The sequence below is a fragment of the Rhinoderma darwinii genome, chromosome 3 (assembly GCF_050947455.1).
Source record: "Rhinoderma darwinii isolate aRhiDar2 chromosome 3, aRhiDar2.hap1, whole genome shotgun sequence".
Taxonomy (NCBI): Eukaryota; Metazoa; Chordata; class Amphibia; order Anura; family Rhinodermatidae; genus Rhinoderma; species Rhinoderma darwinii.
The window spans coordinates 375,319,675-375,341,823 of record NC_134689.1 but is presented as its reverse complement, the minus strand read 5'-3'; the positions used below and the strand labels follow the sequence as shown (position 1 = coordinate 375,341,823).

The window sequence follows — 22,149 nt, the reverse complement described above, 5'->3', positions numbered from 1 at the left end:
TTGCTGGTTGGCAGAACGCGGCACATGCGGAAAATCACGTTGCGGGATTTGCAATCTCTCGTGGGGAAGCTTCATTTCTTATGCCGATGGGTCGGATTTTTTGTAGGTGGCTGGCGCGAGCAACGGTGGGCATGAAGGCCCCTCATTATTTTGTCCGTTTGGTCCGAGAACATGGTGACGACTTGGTGTGGTCAGAATTCCTGGACCAGTACAATGGCTGATCAATTATCATGGGGCTGCTCTTTAATAGTTTTGACTGGAACCTATTCACCGATGCATCTGGTAGTGTGGGTTATGGGGCCTACTGCGGAGGGCAGTGGTGTGTGGGTCAGTGGCCTGACACCTGGGTCGATGAGGGTTGGGTTCATAACCTGGCTTTCCTGGAATTGTTTCCCATTGTCATTGCGGTTACAATATGGGGTGAGCGTTCTAGGAACAGAAAGGTGTGGTTTCACTGTGACAACATGGGGGTGGAGATGGCAATTAATAACGTTTCGGCGTCTTCTCCCCTTGTTGTCTGTTTGTTGCGACATTTGGTTTTGTTGTGTTTGTCTTTAAATGCGTGGGTTACTGCAATGCACGTCCCGGGGGTCAACAACTCAATTGCTGATTCTCTCTCTCGCTTACAGTGGGATCAGTTCCGGCTTTTGGCCCTGGAGGCGGAGGGTGTCATTTGTCCTCTGCACTTGTGGGATCCGTTAGTCGTTGGCTCCAGGGACGTGGTTAGCTTACGAAGCAGCTTGTAGAGATTGGGAGGAGTGGTTGAGTGAAATGGATGGGGTTGTAACGGATGACGATTGGATGGTTGCGTTGCTTGCTTTCTTGGGCTAAGTATCGGCCTTGGCTTTCAGTTGCAAGTGGCGGGGACGGCTGGGTTATCACCAAGGATTTTCTGGTCTGCCTTGCCCTGAGGGGGTTTAGACGGGGGTGGGTGGTGGCGGATAAACGCTGCGCGATGTCGTTTGCATTGCTGGAACGATTGGTGTCTGCAGTGGATGGGGTGTACACCTCCAAGGATGTGGCAGATTTGTTTAGATTGTCTTTTTCGTGGGCATTTTTTTGTGCGCAGTGCATGGTGTCTCCTAGTGGCTTGCGACCAGGGGGGGGGGTTTGTTAGTGGAGGATGTTACGCAGCTGGAAAAGCGGGTGGAGTTCTGGATTCCCCGTTCTGAAACGGATCAGTCAGGAAGGGGCAAACGGGTGTTATTGGGTAGAGTGCCGGGTGCGATCATGTGTCCTGTTCGCTCCTTGAGGGTTTACTTACGGGGTACTGATGTAGTGTCCGGTCCATTGCTGCGTCATGCGTGCGGGGGTTTTCTGTCTCGGTTTTAGTTCACGGCTGTTTTCCATAAGTGCTTGATGTCCATTGGCCTGGAGGCTAGATCTTTTGCGCCGCATTCTTTTCGAATTGGAGCAGCTACGAAGGCGGCCAGCTTGGGGTTGGGACCTGACGTGGTGCGCCGTATAGGGAGGTGGGAATCTCTGCGCTTTCAGTCATACGTTCGCCCCCACTTGCTTGCATAAGGGCCTGGGGTTGTGGCAAATATTACGATGCTTCGCGCTGCTGGTTTAACGCTTTCCTGATTTTCCCATTGCCTAGTGTGGATCTTTGCGCACTCATATGTCCATTGGAGGCAGTTCGGGCGGAGGTTCGGCTGGATGGGCAGCAGCTGGGGTTTTCGAGATCGGCGGCCATGTTGCGGTGGCTCGGATTCCTGGGCATGTCGTGGGCAAGGGTGTTACTGGAGTTCCATCATTCGGCAGGGCCGTATAGGGCGCCGGATGTCCTGGTGCTTCATGTTGGGGGGAATGACCTGGGTGTCCGTCTGAACTTATTCGTGACATACTCTTCGATCTGCTGCAACCTTTTTTTCCCGAGTGGTTGTGGTATGGTCGGAGATCGTACATCGTAGATCTTGGAGGGCCGTCAGGTCCGTGTCAACAATTAATAGGGCGCGGGTGAAGGTGAATCGGGCTGTGTCTGCATTTGTGGTGAGAAATGGCGGGGTGTTTGCGCGTCACTATGATTTTGAGGATAGTGTGGGCAATTTTTAGTTGGCGGATGGTGTGCATTTTAATGCAGTGTGTGTGGATCTGTGGGTGTTGAGGATTCAGGAAGGAGTCGAGCGGGCTATGTTGTGGGGGAACTCGCATATTTGAGGGGTTCAAGATATGCTCGCTGTGGCGGGTTGGAAGTCCTTGGAGTTGGTCAAAATTTGGTGGGGGAGGGATTTATAGTGAGGATGGTCCTTCCCAAATTATGTTATGGGGGATCTGATTGATTTGGGCTTCTGCTGGGTGGGGTCCCGAGGAGTAAATACATGTTACGTTTTAGCCATCGGCAGTTGGTCACGGTGCCCCTGAGCCTGTGTTCTGGACGGCTGGGGATAAAACTGCAGTTTTATGGGCAGAGTGGCGCCAGATCCTTCTCTGAGCTTCAAGGACCTCCTTTCCCAACTTTATGTTAATGATTTATTTCTTGTATATTTATTTCTTGCATATTTATTTGTTGAGTTGTTTTGGTTGTTTGTTAATAAAATGGCTGCTGTGGCCAATTCATTCCAAGCAAAGTCTCTGTGTTTTATCGGTCTAGTTAGAGTTATAGTAAGTGGGAGGTATAAGGGATAAGGGGGTATGAATTGGTACAGTAGCAAGGTGTAAGGTAAGACAGGACCGCACTCTATTATCCCTTGTCATGTAAAATCTCCTTTTCACAGACACTGACAGACATGAGATGTTGCTGGAGGTAGAAATACTTCATAACTCCTGATCCTTTATAATCTACTATTAACCTGTTAGATACCTGGATATTGCCAGTGATCACATGACTGTCCATTCAGTTATCCTATGGGTGCTTTTTTATGGACAAGTCTGTGGGCTATACAATTTTTTTTAATTTTTAGACAGAGACAACTGCACTGATATAAGAAAGGTATGTGAGCAGAATTTTAAATACATGTATATTAGAAATCTGTATGTTTTCCTATTCTATAGATAAATGAATACAAAAAATAAAAAGTGGACAACCCCTTTTAGTGTGTTTACATTACGCTTAACCAATTAATTTACTGATAACACTGTTTCAAATGTGCCCTGTTGCAGGGTGGTGAAACACAGTAGCAGCTCACACATTCAAAGTAGCAGCCGCACCGTTTTATCAAATTCTGTCAATGCAAGCTGTAACAGTGTTGTCCTATATAGGACTACTCATTAGCACTAACACAGCAGCAATTTAATGCCTCATGCACACGATCGTTGTGCAACTCGGGCCGTTTTTGACGGCATCCGAGTGGCACCCGATAGTCTTCACAGACCCATTCACTTTAGCGGGTGTATCGGGTCCGTGAAAAATGGTCCGAGGCTCCGATCCAAGGAAGGATAGAACATGTCCTATCTTTCCTCGGATCACTGATGGGACTCAGACGGCACACATAGTCGTGTGCATGAGACCCTAACCCAGCCTTTCCTCCTATTCCCATTTCTTTGTTTCTGGATCTACTATTGCTAGTCAGCAGAAGCTTTAGTAGCAGTCAAGGTGGTGAATAACGATAACACTACTACCACACAAATAATAAATATTAAACACAATTAACAATAATAATAAATAAGATTTAAAATTATAGGCACGCTGTGGCCGGACTTGGAGAGACGCTAATACGAATGTGTATATTTTATGTATTGAGACTTATTTTAATGTTTATTGTAAAAAAGGTGTATGTGTATTTTTTTTAATTTAATATAATTTTTTTTATTTAATATTCATTTATGTTTTTACTTTATTTTTAAATTATGATATACTGGCATATATCTATATGCCAGTACATTAGCCTGTGTACGGATAGTACACAGGCAGTTGTTAGGACATACCTAAGTATGCCCTAACAGGAAATATGGTAAGACCGCCCGGGGTCCTTCAATGGACCCTGGGCTGTCTGACCATATATGGTATGTCCCTCAATCGCGTCACAGGTCAGCTTTGAACGCAGCATTCCATGGAATAGCGGCGGAGATGAGAGATTTCTCTGATCTCCGCCGTTATAGAGCGGGGCTGTGTAATACAGTCATTGACCCGGTTCCCAACAACAAGTGCGTGCGCGGTCAGCATGAGGTGATGCGGCCGGCGCTGCACCAATGAGCGTCATTTTAGGCACAGAGGACAGAACATGGGGGTGTTTTGCAGTGCGCCCTCCATGTTCGGTCTTCAGTGCCACTGCTCATTAGTGCAGCGCTGGTGGCATTGCCTCATCCTGACAGCGCGCGCTTGTCAGGACTCACATTGTTGTGGATTGTGAAATAAAAAACAATTGCGAACAGAAAAAGTAGTGCCGGGTCTTGCTTTCATTGTAAAGCTGGGTAGTAGTGGGAGGAGAATTTTTAGAGGAGAGCGGCTGCAGCAGAGGAAAGGTCGACCTGACAGAGAAAAGGCACTTAGGACAGGAAAGAGGAGGCAAGCAGGCGCTGATGAAAAATTTGTATATTGTAGCAGGGGCGATCATGACACAGTACTGGGTTTCTGCCTCCTTGATCTGTTTGGTTAGAGATGTTCACTCTCACCTCCTAATTCTCACCACCCAAGTTCTCCCCATTACTAGATCAAATAATATCTATACATATGGTTATTTACTGTGTAGCTTTTCCTAACTACCAGTTTCCGTACATTTCCAATGCATCTTTTTCTCTTGCACGGTGGACATCACAGCCAGCACCTGCACAACTTGTTCTCCTGGATGGAAACTGATGAATTCCCATTGTTATTATGTTTCAACAAGTGGTGAGACATGGGAAAAGAGCAGCGAGATATGTACAGAGCATAATGCGATCCTCATTACAATAAAAGACAATGTTGAAATGGTAAGTCCTGAAAACCAATCTTACTTCTACGACCACCTCTTCTGGTGACCTTGTGCCCCAAACATATTGTTGTCTTTTCTCAAAGTTCTTCGCTTCAGTTGCATCTATAGTTTTCTAGAGGTGTTTGGTAGTTTCCCATATATAAGGTAACCTTAGTTTGACACCATGGAATAATGGACTAAATTCTGGAATAAAACGTGTTTAAAATTCCAGCTGCCTACCAATCAGATGTCTAACTATAATGGGTGCAAAGGTTTCCGATACCCCGATATCTGCGGGGGCCAAGTAGGGTCAAATACACTTCCATACACTTCTGAGATTGTATGAAGCCGTAATACGATACAAGTGTGAGCATGTTGAATTATCTTGTGTAAGGGCAGTTTAACCCATTAAGGACTGGGGCAATTTTGGCCTTTAGGACAGAACAATTTTTTTAAAAATTTCCTCTTTGCTCACAACTTTTTTTTTTTTTTTAATGTAGCGGTATGAGACTTTATTATTTTGTGGGACAGGTTATACTTTATGTAGGTGTAATTTATTGGTACATTTACATTATCATTTAAATGATATAAGTTTTTTATTTTTGCAAAAATGAAGAAAAAAGCAGTTCCACTGCAGTTTTTATAATTTTTTATTTACAGCATACACCGATAATCATTAATGATGCTCTAATATTGTTGCGCAAGTTGTTACGGTCGTGACGATACCAAATATGTGTATATTATCTTATGTTTTGGGACTTGTATCTAAGGCTGCGTTCACATCTGCGTCAGGGCTTGTTTAAGGGTTCTGTCGTTTTGACGGAAGCAATACCGTAGTCATCTACGGTATTGCTTCCGTCAAAACGGAAACTATTTGCACCAGATCCGTAAACATTGAAATCAGTGGTGATGCAAACGGAAACCTATGGTATCCGTTTGTTTCAGTCAGAGTTGCATTCAAGGGTTCTCCTGACGGAAAGCTCAGACGGAGCGCATTAATGGAGCCCTGATGCAGTTGTGAACACAGCCTAATAAAGTTTATTTATTGTAAAAAAAAAAATGTGCATTTGTGGGTATTTTATTTACTGATTTTCTTTTTATTTAACATTACTTTTTTTTTAAATTAATTTTTACTTTTTTTTTAATTTATTTTTTTAAATCCCATAGGGGGATTTTTATCTTTAATTTGATTTTTTAACTTTAATGTACTGGCGTATATCTATATGCCAGTACATTTGCCTTGCCAGAAACAAGGACTTTCTCAAAAATATTCTGCCATAATGAGACCAGCGTTCCGCTGGCAAAAGTCCCAACAAGCAAACCCACCGGAGAAACCGGTATCTCAGATGAGACAAACCGACTCAACATTGACGCCACCTCTCCCCAGAAGGAACGAATACAGGAACAATCCCACATGAGATGCATAAAGTTAGCATCCGGCGCAGGACACCTATGACACTCAGTATGTGGCAGACGAACCATCCGGTTAAGCCTAATTGGGGGTAAGATAGCACTGATGAGTAATATACAATTGAGTCAATCTATTATTAACTGAAGGGGAAACATAGATATGGGACTCCAAAGCTTCCGCCCATTCCTCTCCGGATATAGACGGAATGGCTACCTGACAAGCTGCTTCAGCCAAAAACGTTTGAGACTTCACCTTAGCATTCAGCAGGTATGTATACAACGCTGAAATAATACCCTTGGGTCCCTGTGTCCTCAAAATCCCAATCAAAGGAAATTTGGACAGAATAGGTCCTCCCTCCCCCCCCCGAAACCGAGAGTCAAGTGCATGCCGAAGTTGCAAATAACGATAGAAGTGCATCCTATCTATACCAAACTGTTCCTGCATTTGCGTAAAAGACAAAAGTATCCTATCCCTATATATGTCATGCAAAGTAAGTACACTGTAGGACTTCCAAACCTCATCCCCCTCTAATTGCTGCAACTGTGAGAACATGGGGTTATCCCAGAGAGGGGTCTCCTCAGGTGGATCTACAATCTTATCCAGTTCTTTAGCTGTCTTCCACACCTGACATGCCAATCTCCCCCTAAACAATAATGGTTGTTCCAGAATCTACCACATATCTCCTGATTCCACCACCTCTCCCAAAATGTATTCAGAATATGCTAAGGGCTTAGTTACAGATACCCATGTAGCCAGATATCTCAATTGGGCCCCCAAAAAATACAGCTAAAAATCGGGTAACGTCAAACCCCCCTCAGCTTTGGGATGCTGCAAAATTGCTAAAGCCAACTTCTTCCTACCCCTACCCCATATAAAGGAGGACATCAAATAGTTCAGAGTTGTAAAAAACTTCTTAGGGTATGTTCACACGGCAGCGTCCATAACGGCTGAAATTACAGGAGAAAACAGCTCCGTAATTTCAGCCGTAACGGCATGTTGAGGCGCTTTTTCGCTGCGTCCATTACGGACGTAATTGGAGCTGCTTTTCCATCGAGTCAATGGAAAACGGCTCCAATTACGTCTGAAGAAATGACATGCACTTCTTTGACGCGAGCGTCTTTTTTACGCGCCGCCTTTTGACAGCGGCGCGTAAAAAAATGACCGTGTGCACAGAACATCGTAAGACCCGATTAGTGTAATATTTCTGTAATGTATTTCTGCCTGCCCGGCCATTGCTAGGCAACCGCTCCGTCACACACGGTCGGCACACGGATGCCTTCCGTGTGCCTTCAGTTTTTTTGACGGCCCCATTGACTTGCATGGGCCTCACGGTCACGGAATCTCGGACCAAAGTAGGACATGCTCTACTTTGGATCGGAACGGAGCAACGGGACCGTCAAAAAAACTGTGTGCATGGCCCCATTGAAATGAATGGGTCAGGGTGCTAGCCGTCAGAAAAACGGCTAGCACCCTGAAGAAAAACACTGAAGTGGGCATGAGGCCTTAGGGGCAGGCCCATTAGCATGCATATAATCCTTTGGGAAGGAGGACCATTTTGATTAAGTTCACTCTACCAGCCACTGACAAGGGTAAGGTACACCACTCCTTAAATTTATCCCGAAACAATTCCTCCAGTGGATATATATTTTTAGAATGGGAGATTCTCGGATCCTTTGTAATATATACCCCAAAGTACTTGAACACCTCTACCACCTGCAAATTAAAATGCACCTTTGGCTATGGAACCCTCCACAACGGCATCAACGCCGACTTAGACCAATTAATCAAAAGACCAGAAAAGGTTCCAAGTCTATACACTAAATCAATAGCTCTGGGAAGCGTGTTTTCTATGTCTGACAGAAAAAGAATCATATCATCCGCATATAAACCTATTCGACTCTCCCTGATTCCCATCTGTATACCCTGATATTCGCTGTCTTGACGGATTTGCAAAGCCAAAGGTTCTATAGCTATTGCAAATAACAGAGGAGACAAGATCTAATGATGCCAAGGCCCACCTTTTTCCCCCAATGCACGCCCACCTGGGAAACCGCCTGAACCCTACGGATATTTTCAGAAATCGATTTCCCGGAAATAAATCCTGTTTGATCCCCATGAATCAGGGAGGAAATAACTTTATTAAGTCTGCATGAAAGAATTTTGGCCAAGACCTTATTGTCAACATTGAGCAATGAGATGGGTCTATAAGATCCACATTCAGTAGGATCCTTGTTTGGCTTCAATAGAACAATCGTGGCTTCATACAAAGAGGTGGGAAGATAACCTTCAGCAAAGGCTGTACTATACATCTGTAGTAATTCAGGACCAATAACATCCACATATTTGCTATATTCCTCCAACAGGATACCGTCAGGTCCAGGCGATTTCCCCCCAGACATATCCTTAATAGCCTCCAGAATCTCCTCCAGCGTAAGGTCCCTATCCAGCAGATCACTGTCTGCCTCCGACAGTAACGGAAAAGTCACCTCATCCAAATAACTCCCTAAAACTTGCTCAGAATAGTCACTACGGGAAGTATACAGGTCAGCATATTATCTATAGAACCTCTCCACAATCTGCGCAGCATCCTGTATCACCCCACCATCCTCCCACAAAATCTTAAAGGAACAGTGTCATCACAAATTATTTTTTTATATGTTAAAGATGTTAGTGCTTTATTAAAAACGTTTATATTTATTTGTGTGTTTGTGTTTTACTTTTTCTTATTTTTACACTTTTTCTTCCCTATGGGGGCTGCCATTTTTTGTTCCATTTCTGTATGTGTCGATTAACGACACATACAGACATGGAATACGGCAGCCACAGTCCCATAGGGACTGCGAACGGCTCCCGTCCCATTGACTTCAGTGTACGGCGTCTGTGTGGGAACTGCGCATGCGCCGCTCCCACACAGTCCAATTCGAAATTGGCGCCGTCCGGCGCCATTTTCCTGTGGACCGGAAGTCACGGCCGGACAGTAATATTACTACTTCCGGTCGCGGCTTCCGGATTTGTGCACTTGGACCAGCGGCAGCAGACTGAGCAGACGGGCCGGAGGGAGCCGCGGCGGCAGGAGCAGGTAAGAGATTTCAATGTATGTTCGTGTTTGTGTGTGTTTACTACTGTATGTAAACCTACTACACTGTGTGTTAGCTCAAAAAATGGCGACACACAGTGTAGGAGGTTACACCGTTCAAACCCCTCGTTTATCCCGGCACTAGCCAGGATAAAGGAGGGGGGGATGCTGAGAGCTCACTAGAGCGAGGGCTTTTTACCCAATTTTGCAATGCTGCAATTTTGGGAATAGCTCCATCTAGTGACCAAAAATGGGTAATATTATAAATTAGAATTAATTTATAATATTTCCTGACTCGTGAAAAAAATAAAAAAAAATTTAACAATGTTTAATCACCCACACACTAAATGTTTAATTAAAAAAAAAAAAACATGTTTTTCTGGCAACACATTACCTTTAAGTACCGCAGGTGAAGATTGAGATCTATGAACCAAACTAGCCAGCAATCTATTGGACTGATTCCCTACACTGTGTTCCAAATTATTATGCACATTGGATTTGAGTGACATAAACATTTAATTATTCGTTTTTCATTTAAACTCATGGATGGTATTGTGTCTTAGGGCTCTTTGGGTCATTGTAATCAATCTCAGACACCTGTGATAATTAGTTTGCCAGGTGTGCCCAATCAAAGGAAAACTACTTAAGAAGGACGTTCCACATTATTAAGCAGGCCACAGGTTTCAAGCAATATGGGAAAGAAAAAGGATCTCTCTGCTGCCGAAAAGTGTGAAATAGTGCAATACCTTGGACAAGGTATGAAAACATTGGATATTTCAAGAAAACTTAAGCGTGATCATCGTACTGTGAAAAGATTTGTGGCTGATTCAGAGCACAGACGGGTTCGTTCAGATAAAGGCATAATGAGGAAGGTTTCTGCCAGACAAATTAATAAGATTAGGAGAGCAGCTGTTAAAATGCCATTGCAAAGCAGCAAACGGGTATTTGAAGCCGCTGGTGCCTCTGCAGTCCCGCGAACCTCAAGGTGTAGAATCCTCTGGAGGTTTGCAAGTGTGCATAAAGCTATTATTCGGCCACCCCTAAACAATTCTCACAAGCAGAAACGGTTGCAGTGGGCTCAGAAATACATGTAGACTAATTTTCAAGCCGTGTTGTTTACTGATGAGTGCCGTGCAACCCTGGATGGTCCAGATGGATGGAGTAGTGGATGGTTGGTGAATGGCCACCATGTCCCAACAAGGCTGCAACGTCAGCAAGGAGGTGGCGGAGTCATGTTTTGGGCTGGAATCATGGGGAGAGAGCTGGTAGGCCCCTTTAGGGTCCCTGACGGTGTGAAAATGACCTCTGTAAAGTACGTAGAGTTTATGACTGACCACTTTCTTCTGTGGTGCAAAAAGAAGAACCGTGCCTTCCGTAGCAAAATTATCTTCATGCATGACAATGCACCATCTCATGCTGCAGAGAATACCTCTGTGTCATTGGCTGCTATGGGCATAAAAGGAGAGAAACTCTTGGTGTGGCCCCCATGTTCCCCTGACCTCAACCCTATTGAGAACCTTTGGAGCATCCTCAAGCAAAATATCTATGAGGGTGGGTGGCAGTTCACATCAAAACAGAAGCTCTGGGAGGCTATTCTGACATCCTGCAAAGATATTCAAGCAGAAACTGTCCAAATGCTCACAAATTCAATGGATGCAAGAATTGTGAAGGTGGTATCAAAGAAGGGGTCCTATGTTAACATGTAACTTGGCCTGTTAAGTTTTTTTGATTGAAAGAGCTTTTGATTTCTGTAAATATGACCTCCTGATGCTGCAAATTCAACAAATTACCATTTTAATTCTCTTTACAACCTTTAAAATGTTTTGATCTCTGTTGTGCATAATAATTTGAAACAGTGCATTTTGAGTTTTTTACTTCTAAAAAAAAATCTGTTATCATTAGGAGATTTGTTCAATAAAATTCGCATTATACTCCAACGGTTGATGGCTTGAAGATTATACTGACTGTCATCTGCATCGACTATTTAGGAATATCAGCGAAAAATAACATTTGCATAATAATTTGGAACGCGGTATAGTTCGAATGCATTCTGTTTAAGGAATAACATCTTCCCATCACTCTTCTCTTGAAAAGGAATCAGATATTTCTTTCCCTCCAACATCCATGCCTTTCTCCTAGCCTCAGTGGGATCTGACAAAAGGCAGTTTCTAAACTCCGACAGGACCTAGCTAATTCATCCTCAACCAAGTGTGACTCTTTCTTAATAAAGGATATAGTAGATTTCAAACAACCCCTCAAGTAGGCCTTCAAGGTATCCAATTTTAGCAGTGCATTCCTTTCAGAGTGATGTATCTCAAGGAATTGGTCCGGAATACGATCATTGGAACCAATCAGCGAGATACAAAATGAAGGTATTCTCCAATTCAATTTACTGGCTGTTCTATCAACTAACTGTAACTCGACCTGTAGAGGAGCGTGATCCGAAACTCCCCGAGGGGCATACTCGACATTAGTGGCCATAGGAACCACTGAGGGGGACACAAACACATAATCTATCCTGGAAAAGGCATCCCTGGAGGGGGTAAAACAAGAGTATTCCTCTACACTAGTATGTCTAACCCTCCATAACTCCAACCACCCCAATTCAGACATTAGTCTATGCAGGGAAGTAGGATTCAGCGACACCTGGGCCCCCCCTGACCGATGGAACTTATCAAGAGTCTGATCCAAGAGCATGTTATAATCTCCTATACATAAAATCTTAGCCTCAGGATAACTTGACACAAAATTCACGGCAAGTTGTAATACAGATAAAGTAGACGGCGGAGGGAGGTACACCCCAAGAAGCACAAAAGGTATACAGTTAATATATGCATGCACAAAAATGTATCTACCCTCACTATCAGAGATAATCCTGGACACCTCCCATCTGACCGAGCAATGCACCAAGATCGACACGCGACGGGAATAAGAGGTATGCAATGAATGACGGTCCCACTGAACCCATGACTTTTGTAACCTTCCAATACTATCTGGTGTTAAATGGGTCTCCTGGAGACACAAAATATGGGAACAAAATCTTCGAATATGTGCAAAAATCGCTATCCTTTTACGAGACTGCCTAGCCCCCGGATATTCCAGGACATTACTTTCAGGGTCGACATAATAGGAATGATAATATATAATCACATAAATTATACCACCACCCAGAAAGGAGGTAGACACAGATAGAAATATTATGAGAAATACATTCCATATATACTCGTACAATATAAAGCTTAAACATACACAATTTAACAAGACCTAGAAAAGGCCAACAGAAAAACATATTCCATCCGAAGACCTGCATACACATATGGCTCAACCGATGCATACTACAAGATTGGAATATACAAACTTTGTGGCTTAACCCCTTAATGACCGGGCCATTTTGCGCGTTAATGACCAAGGATTATTTTTAGTTTTTTCATGGTCGCATTCCAAGAGTCGTAACTTTTTTTTTATTCCATCGATATAGCCGTATAGGGGCTTGTTTTTTGCGAGACGAGTTGTATTTTGTAATTGTACCATTTTTAGATGCTTATAATATATTGATTTTTATTTTAGGAGAGAATTGAAAATAAGCAGCTATTCCAGCATTCATTTTCACGTTATAAATTTACGCCGTTTACTATGCAGCGTAAATAACATGTTAACTTTATTCTATGGGTCGGCACGATTACGGGGATACCAAATATGTAAAGGTTTTATATGTTTTCCTACGTTTGCACAATAACAACCCTTTTAGAAAAAAATTTTTCCGTCGATGTGACCGTATGTGGGCTTGATTTTTGCGGGCCAATGCGTAGTTTTCATTAGTACTATTTTGGGGTACATAGGACTTATAGATTTACTTTTATTTTATTTTTTATGGGGGGAATGGGAGAAAAGAGAGAATTTTGCCGTTGTTTTTTGCAGTTTTTTTGGACGCCGTTCATCCGGCGGTTTAATTAATGTGTTCATTTTATTGGTCAAGTTGTTACGATCGCGGGGATACCATATATGTGTATGTGTGATTTGTTTTGACACTTTTACTGAATTTGACTGTAATTTTATTTATTTTTTTTCCACAAACTTTATTTAACTGATTGACATTTTTTTTTTAAGTCCCACCAGGGGACTTCACTATGCAATTTGCCGATCGCAAATATAATGCTTTGGTATACTTCGTATACCAAAGCATTATTGCCTGTCAGTGTAAAACTGACAGGCAACCTGTTAGGTCATTCCTCCGGCATCGCCTAACAGGCAGTTGCTGAAGACAGACCTGGGGGTCTTTGTTAGACCCCCGGCTGTCATGGAAACCCGACGGCGACCCGCGATTTGTTTGCGGGGGCGCCGATCGGGTGACAGAGGGAGCTCCCTCCCTCTGTCAAACACATTAGATGCCGCTGTCACTATTGACAGCGGCATTTAATGGGTTAAACTGCCGGAATCGGAGCGCGCTGCTTCGATTCCGGCAGTTGCAGCAGGAGCCAGGCTGTGTATAACAGCCGTGCTCCTGCCGCTGATCGCGTGGGTACAGTGACAGTACCCGCGCCATCACAGGACGGATATATCCGTCCTCCTTCGCGAACTAGCAGCTGCTGAGGACGGATATATGCGTCCTTCGGCGTTAAGGAGTTAAGGTCACAGGGTACTTGTGTATACAAGAAAACAAGCATTGAATGCTCTACACAGATAGTTCTTCAAACAATCATGTAGCTCCCGCTAACTTGAAAAGCAGGCCAAAACCTCCAGCGTAGATGAGAAGAGGATACAGTCCCGAAGATGAGAATGTTTTATCCTAAATCCAACTGACCAGAAGAATTACAATCGTCTCCCGTATAGTAGGACAAAGTTATAATCACCATACGACATCCAACATGGCTGCTTGCATGACGACGAAAACAACTCCAACACCCACCAATAAAGGCCGTTAGGGTGGGCCTCTCGGGCGACGACGAATCCAATCCTCAGCTTCTCTAGGATCCACGAAGAATACAGCTTTCTCTCCATCTGTGATCCGGAGTCTCGCCGGATACGCCATAGAATAGGGAATGTTCAAATTTCTCAGACGCTTCTTCATCGAGATAAATGTGGCCGTTTGTTTTTTGCAATTCTGCTAAAAAGTACAGAAAGAGAGAGATACGCACATTTTCAAATTTAATCTCTTGCCTCTTCCGTGCAATCTGAAGGTACAAACCCCGGTCTTTCCAATTCAGAAGTCTAGCCAGGAGAGGTCTCGCGGGCATACAGTACATATATACAGCACCAGAACAAAGCTTAGTACATATATACAGTACCAGGACAAAGCTCATTACATAAATACAGCACCAGAACAAAGTCCAGTACATAATAAAGTACTAAAACCAAGCTCAGTACATATATACAGCACCAGTACTAAGTTCAATACATAAATACAACAGAACAAAAGTCATAGCATAAATACAGCACCAGAACCAAGCTTTGTACATATATAAAGCACCAGAACCCCCGCTGTCACGATCTGTGGGTATGTGGACCCACTAGGCCGCACCGCCGTAGCGGAGTAGCAGCTGGCCAAACGACAGTCTATGCAATGTCCTAGCACAAGAGTACCTGTAATAGTCCAGACAGAGGCTTAGGCACAGATGACCGTAGATGACACCAAACGTGGAGTATGATGTCAGGCGTGGCAGATTACACCAGACGTGGTGTAAGACAACAGACATGGCAGATGCCACCAGATGTGGTATATGACAGCAGGCGTGACAGATGACACCAGACGTGTATGACAGCAGGCATGGCCGATGGCACAACACGACTCCAACACTAGAAGGGGCACAGGAACTAACACAGCACGGGATACAGGATATAGGTAGCAAGGCATGGGAACACTGGGAATAGGATACGACTAAGAGACTATTTGCTAAGATTAACATGGGAATACACAACAACACTCAGGCAAGAAGTGAAAGGGTAGAGCCCTTTTTATAGTCAGGGTGATCTGGGAAAATTTGTAATTATTTTCATGTGCCCTTTTAGGCCAGGACCGAGCGCGTGCGCGCACCCTAGGAGATACTGTAGAGCGGCCATCAGGTCTGCGGTCGCGGCCATCGAGGGGTAAGTGAGGACGACGGGCAGCAGACATGACTTTGCTGGCGTCTCCTGGGAGGGAGACGCTGGCCCGGACACGGAGGTCTGCGGTTGCGGCTGTCGGGGGTAAGTGAGAGCGACGGTCCGCGACTACGGACTTTACAGTAACCCCCTTACGCCCCCTCTTCTTGGGTCCAGAGCGTGAGAGGAATTTCTCAATGAGGGTAGGGGCATTAAGGTTTTCTTCTGGCTCGGAGGGACCCCTCCTTAGGACCAAACCCTCTCCAGTCCACTAAATAAAAAGTCCTTCCTCCTACTCTCTTGTAGTCCAGGATCTCTTTTACTTCAAACACATCAGAACAACCACTGGGAGCAACTGCAGGACTAGGAGCTTTACTGTAGCAGTTCAGAACCACAGGTTTCAGGAGGGACACATGAAAAGAGTTGGTGATTCTGAGGGTAGGAGGCAGCCGAAGCTTATAGGAGACAGGGTTTATTTGTTATCAATATATAAACTCCAAAAGCAGTTATGTTAAGGGCTGGTTAATGTTTATAATACCAAAATCCCCCCATAATTTACCATGCAGGCAGCTCCATAACTATATAAACCATACAAGAAAGAACTGGAGCATATAGCCAAAAGTATATAAGAATATGACAAATTTTATTACATAAATATGACAAACAATATATTAAAAAACAAAGACAAGACTCTAGTAAAGTTTATGGAGCGAGACATGGAAATTGCTGGATGGCATGTAAAAATAGAAAGGCTGTACTAGATAACTGCAAAATCTATTTCAGACCCAAAAGAGTTCCATACTGATTGCCTCTAATACCCTGTAAACATTATCGACTAGTAGGAAGGGGAACAAGAGAAAGTGTCAGTGCATGCAAATATCACTCAAAAGACAGCCTTACCCATAGCAGCAAAGGAGGTTATATAAACCAATGTTCGCTCTACCACAGAGACCCCAACGCGCATTTCGCTGTGAATGCTTCCTCAGGGGGGTGAGAGGAAGCGATCTGTTAAAACTCTGGCTCGCAGGCTGAGGAGAGGGAGAACCTATCACAGCCTGGCCTGACGGTTCTAGCTCCCGCCCTTATTTATACCCTCACTTGCAGCATGTTCCTTGCCTGTGATTGTCTGGTTTCCTGGCTCTGCGATTCCTGCTATTTACCTGATTGACCGCTGTTACTTATTGACCCTGGCTTGACTGACTACTCTCCTGCTCTGATTTTGCTACTACATACTCTCCTGGTTTGACTCGGCTCGTTCACCACTGCCTGTTGCTCACGGTGTTTCCGTGGGCAACTGCCCCCTGTTCCCCTTTTGCTTCTGTGTGCCCTTGTGTTGTCTGTCTTGCACCTATTGAGCGTAGGGACCGTCGCCCAGTTGAACGCCGTCACTTAGGACGGGACGTGCAAGTAGGCAGGGACTGTGTTGCGGGTAGATTAGGGCTCACCTGTCCGTCTCCCTACCCCGATTCATTACAGAACCCTTTTGGGTCTGAAATAGATCTTGCAGTTATCTAGTACAGCCTTTCTATTTTTACATGCCATCCAGCAATTTCCATGTCTCGCTCCATAAACTTTAATAGAGTCTTGTCTTTATATGTTTTTTAATATATTGTTTGTCATATTTATGTAATAAAATTTGTAATATTCTTATATACTTTTGTCTATATGCTCCAGTTCTTTCTTGTATGGTTTATAGGGTTTATTTGTTGCAGGATCTCAAAAGGTCAGAGGAACCTGGGAGCAAATGTATATGAGGGCACCTTCAAGCGAATATTCCTTGAGAACAGTCAGACTTTGGTTCCAGGAAGAAACTGTGGCCGCTCTCTTCTTCGTGTATCCGCTTTTCGCTTCATGCGATTGACTGCCAGCAGAATAGAGGACCGTTTCTGGTGCCGGATTTGTAGAAAGTCCCCAAACCCAGAGTCAGCTGCAGGTACCTGAGATGTAGCCGGAACAGGAAGAGGGATTTGTGGATGTTAGCCGTAGACAATGTAGAATGGCGTGGAAGTAGTGGACTCACTTGTGTGGTTGATATACGAGAACTCGGCCCATGGAAGAAGCTGTACACAGTCATCATGCTTCATGGAGATGAAGTGACAAAGATAATTCTCCATGATTTGGTTAATCCAATCGACTTGACTTTTAGTCTGTGGATGGTAGGCTGAGGGAAAGTCCAATTTCACATCAAGGAGTTTACAGAGGGCTCTCCAGAATTTTTAGGTGGACTGAAACCTCCGATCAAACATGATATGAAGGGGCAAACCATGCAAGCGGAAGATATGCAGAATGAAGAGATTTGTCAGTCAAGGAGCAGAAGGTGGGCCGGTTAGCGGGATAAAATGTGCCATCTTAGACAACCGATCCACCACCACCCAGACAGTATTGCATTCTGCTGAGGGAGGAAGATCTGTGACAAAGTCCATTGAAATATGCTGCCAGGGAGCGTTGGGCACAGGCAGAGGTTGTAGCGGGCTGGCAGGCTTGGAGCGAGAAACCTTATTAGAAGCACAGACAGTGCAGGAAGAGACAAAGTCCACAATATCTTTGGGCAGCGTGGGCCACCAGAAATGACGAGTTATCGAGTCTTACGAACACCAGCGTGCCCGGCCAGTTTGGAGCTGTGTCCCCAGCGAAGGATTCTCCACCAGTCTGCCAAACGAATAAAAGTCCTCCCCGGTGTAATGTCTCTAACTTGCAGAGGATTAGCAGTAACAATGCAGGATGGGTCTATGATACATTAAGGGGTCTACACATTGTCCCCTGTTTCAAACGACCTGGACAGGGTAGCGGCCCTCACATTTTTGTCAGCGGGACGGTAGTGGAGCACAAATTGAAAGCGGGTGAAGAATAGCCGTTGAGCCGACTGAAGATAGGTGAGATTCTTGTGGTCGGTGTGTATCAGAATAGGAGTAACTTCGCCCTCTAGCACATATCTCCATTTCTCCAGTGCCAACTTGATGGCCAGTAACTCCCCATCCCCAGTAGAGTAATTAAGCTCCTCTAATAAAAAAGTATAGAGTAATAGCCACACACTACTGTCTTTCCTTTGAAGCCTCTCTGGAACAGAAGTACACCTGCACCAACAGAGGAAGCATCCACCTCCAACGAGAACTGTCGAGACACGTCAGGATGATGGATGATCGAGGCTGAGGTGAAGGCACTCTGCCTATGGAGTCCACACCTTGGCGGTCATACCTTTCTTGGTAAGGGTAGAGATGGGGGCCGTCAGTGACGAGAAATTGGGAATAAATTGCCGGTAGAAGTTTGTGAATTCCAGAAAACACTGTATGGACGGCAGGCCCTAGGGACATGGCCATTCCAGGATGGACTTTACTTTCTCAGGATCCATCTTGACGCCTTGGTCCGAGATGATGTAGCCCTGGAAGGGCAGGGAATTTATTTAAAAAATGCACTTCTCCAGCTTGGCATACAGACGATTCTCCATTAATCCCAACAGAACTTGATGGAAATGCCTCCGATGTGTCGTCGGATCTGGGGAGAAGATCAACATATCATCGACATAGACCACCACATAGACATAGAGGAGATCTCGGAAGATATCATTCACAAATTCTTGGAAGACCGCGGAAGCGTTACACAGTCCGAAGGGCATCACCAGGTATTTCTAGTGCCTTTCTCGAGTGTTGAATACCATCTTCCACTCGTCACCTTGACGGATTCGGATCAAGTCGTAGGCCCAACGCAAGTCCAGTTTAGAGAAGATCCTGGCTCCTCGTATACGATCAAATTATTCGGAGAGCAGTGGCAATGGGTATTTATTGTTGACCGTGATCTGGTTGGAACCACAGTAGTAAATGCAGGGTCGAAGATTTCTGTCTTATTAAGGAAGAACAACACGGCTCCAGTTGGGGAGGAGGACTTTCGTATGATGCCCCTCTCCAGATTCTCCTTGACATAGGCTGACATGGACTGGGTGTTTGGCTGGGAGCATCGGGGTTCGGTACTGGTACTGACAGGAGGTGTGGTAGGAGGAACAACAGGAGCAATAGGAGCAGGTGTTGTGAAGGCTGCAGCTTGCGTATCCAGCTGATGTCCAATGGCGTTCACCTCCTGGAGGTGATGGTTCTGTCGTGACCGGAGGTCTCGCATGTCTGCCTGCATGATTTGTGACGTCATCATGGTCTTGGGTTGACCACCGGGGTCCATGGCCTGACCGTAATGTCACGATCCGTGGGTATGTGGACCCACTAGGCCCCACTGCCGTAGCCGAGTAGCAGCTGGCCAAACAATAGTCTATGCAAAGTCCTACCACAAGAGTATCTGTAATAGTCCAGACACTAGCAGAGGCTTAGGCACAGATAGAACTTGAAGGTAGATGACGCCAAACGTGGTGGATGATATCAGGCGTGGCAGAAGACTCCACACGTGGTGTATGACAACCGGTTTGGCAGATGATTCCAGACATGGTGTAAGATAACAGACATGGCAGATATTGCCAGACGTGGTGTATGATGGCAGGCGTGACAGATGACACCAGACGTGTATGACAGCAGCCGTAGCAGATGGCACAACACGACTCCAACAATAGAAGGGGCACAGGAACTAATACAGCACAGGATACAGGTATCAGGCACGGAAACACTGGGAATAGGATATGACTAAGGGACCATTTGCTAAGACTAACATGGAAATACACAACAACGCTCAGGCAAGAAGTGAAAGGGCAGAGCTCTTTTTATGGTCAGGGCTATATGGGGATAATTTGTAATTATTTTCATGTGCGCGCGCTGGCCTTTTAAGGCCGGGACCAAGCTCGTGCCCTAGGAGATACTGCAGAGCATGCTGGCCAGAATACTGAGGTCTGCAAGTAGCGGCCGTCGAGCGGTGAGTGAGGACGATGGCCCGTGACCGCAGATGTTACACCCGCTCAGTACATATATACAGTATACAGCACCAGAACCAAAGTAATAACATAAATACTGTACCAGAACAAAGCTTAGTACATATATACAGCACAGAATCAAGCTCGGTACATAAATACAACACCAGAACCAAACTCAGTACATAAATACAGCACAGAACCAAGTTCAGTACATAAATACAGTGCCAGAACCAAGCTCAGTACATACAGTACCAGAACAGAACCAAGCTTAGTACATATATACAGCACCAGTACCAATCTCCGTACATAAGTACAGCACCAGAACAAAGCTTAGTACATATATACAGCACAGAACCAAGCTTAGTACATATATACAGCATCAGAATCAATTTTAGTACATATGTACATGACCAGAGCAAAGCTCAGTACATATATGCAGTACGAGAGCTAAGTTCACTACATAAATACAGCACTAGAACCAAATTCAGTACATATATACAGCACCAGAACTAAGCTCAGTGTCACGATCTGTGGGTATGTGGACTCACTAGGCCGCACCGCCGTAGCTGGGTAGCAGCTGGCCAAATAACAGTGTACCAAGTCAATGTAACCATATTTTCATGTGCGTGCGCTGGCCCTACGGGACACTGCAGAGCAGAGCCGAAGTGAGTGCTGGCGTCTCCTGGGGAGGAGATGCAAGCCAGCACTCACAGATCAATGGCCGCGGCCGTCGAGGGGTGAGTCAGAACGACAGTCCGCGGCCCTGGACGTTACACTCAGTACATAAATACAGCACCAGAACCACGCTCAGTACATATATACAGCACTAGAACTACGCTCAATACATATATACAGCACCAGAACTAAGCTCAGTACATAAATACAGCACTAGAACCAAGTTCAGTACATATATACCACACTAGAACTAAGCTCAGTACTTAAATACAGCACCATAACCAAGCTCAGTGCATATATACAGCACCAGAACTGAGCTCGGTACATAAATACAGCACCAGAACCAAGCTCAGTACTGCTATACAGCACCAGAACTAAGCTCCGTACATAAATACAGCACACACTATGCCTCATGTAGAAAGTTCCACACACAGTGCCCCCTGTAGAATGTGACACTCACTTTGTACCCTGTAGAGTGTAACACACACTATTCTCCCTTTAGAAAGTGCCACACACACTATGCTCCCGATAGAAAGTGACACACACAGTGCCCTCTGTAAATAGTGCCACACACAGCACCCTCTGTAGATAGTACCACACACAGTGCCCTCTGTAGATAGTTACACACACTGTGCCCTCTGTAGATAGTGCCAGACAATCTGCACCCTGTAAATAGTGCAACACAAACACATTGTGCCCCGTTATTAGTGCCACACAAACACACTGTGCCCCCTGTAGATAGTGCCATGCACAATGCCCTTGGTGAATAGTGTCACGCACAGTGTCCCCTGTGGATAGAGCCACACACTGTGCCTCCTGTAGATAGTGCAACACAATGCACCCTGTAAAAGGTGCCACGCAAACATGCTGTGTCCCTTCTAGATAGTGCCAAATACAGAGCCTTCTGTAGATAGTGCCACACACTCTGTCACCTGTAAATAGTGCCACAAACAGTCTGCCCCCTGTACATAGTACCACAGACATTGTGGACAGTGGCACACACTGTACTTCCTGTAAATAGTTCCACACAAACACACTTTGCCGTCTGTTATTAGTGCCACACAAACACACTGTGCCCCCTGTAGATAGTACCACAGTCATTGTGGACTGTAACACGCACTGTGCTTCTGAAAATACACTTTGCCGTTTGTAGATAGTGCCACACACAGTGCCCCTGTTAGTGGTGCCACATGAGAACACTATGCCCCTTGTAGATAGTACCACAAACAATGTC

General features: G+C 44.9%; 1 protein-coding gene across 3 annotated transcripts in view; it reads left to right on the top strand.

Moving 5' to 3' along the window:
* LOC142748289 (CD209 antigen-like protein C) overlaps window positions 1-22,149 on the top strand; it is a 110,900-nt gene that overhangs the window by 77,912 nt on the left and 10,839 nt on the right. For all 3 annotated transcript variants that reach the window (XR_012882217.1, XR_012882216.1, XM_075855389.1), the window contains exon 9: window positions 4,700-4,851. Coding sequence is in view for 1 of the 3 variants with exons in the window: in XM_075855389.1 (XP_075711504.1) it covers window positions 4,700-4,851 (152 nt within the window). In the remaining 2 variants the exon portion in view is untranslated. The remainder of the gene's footprint in view (window positions 1-4,699; window positions 4,852-22,149) is intronic.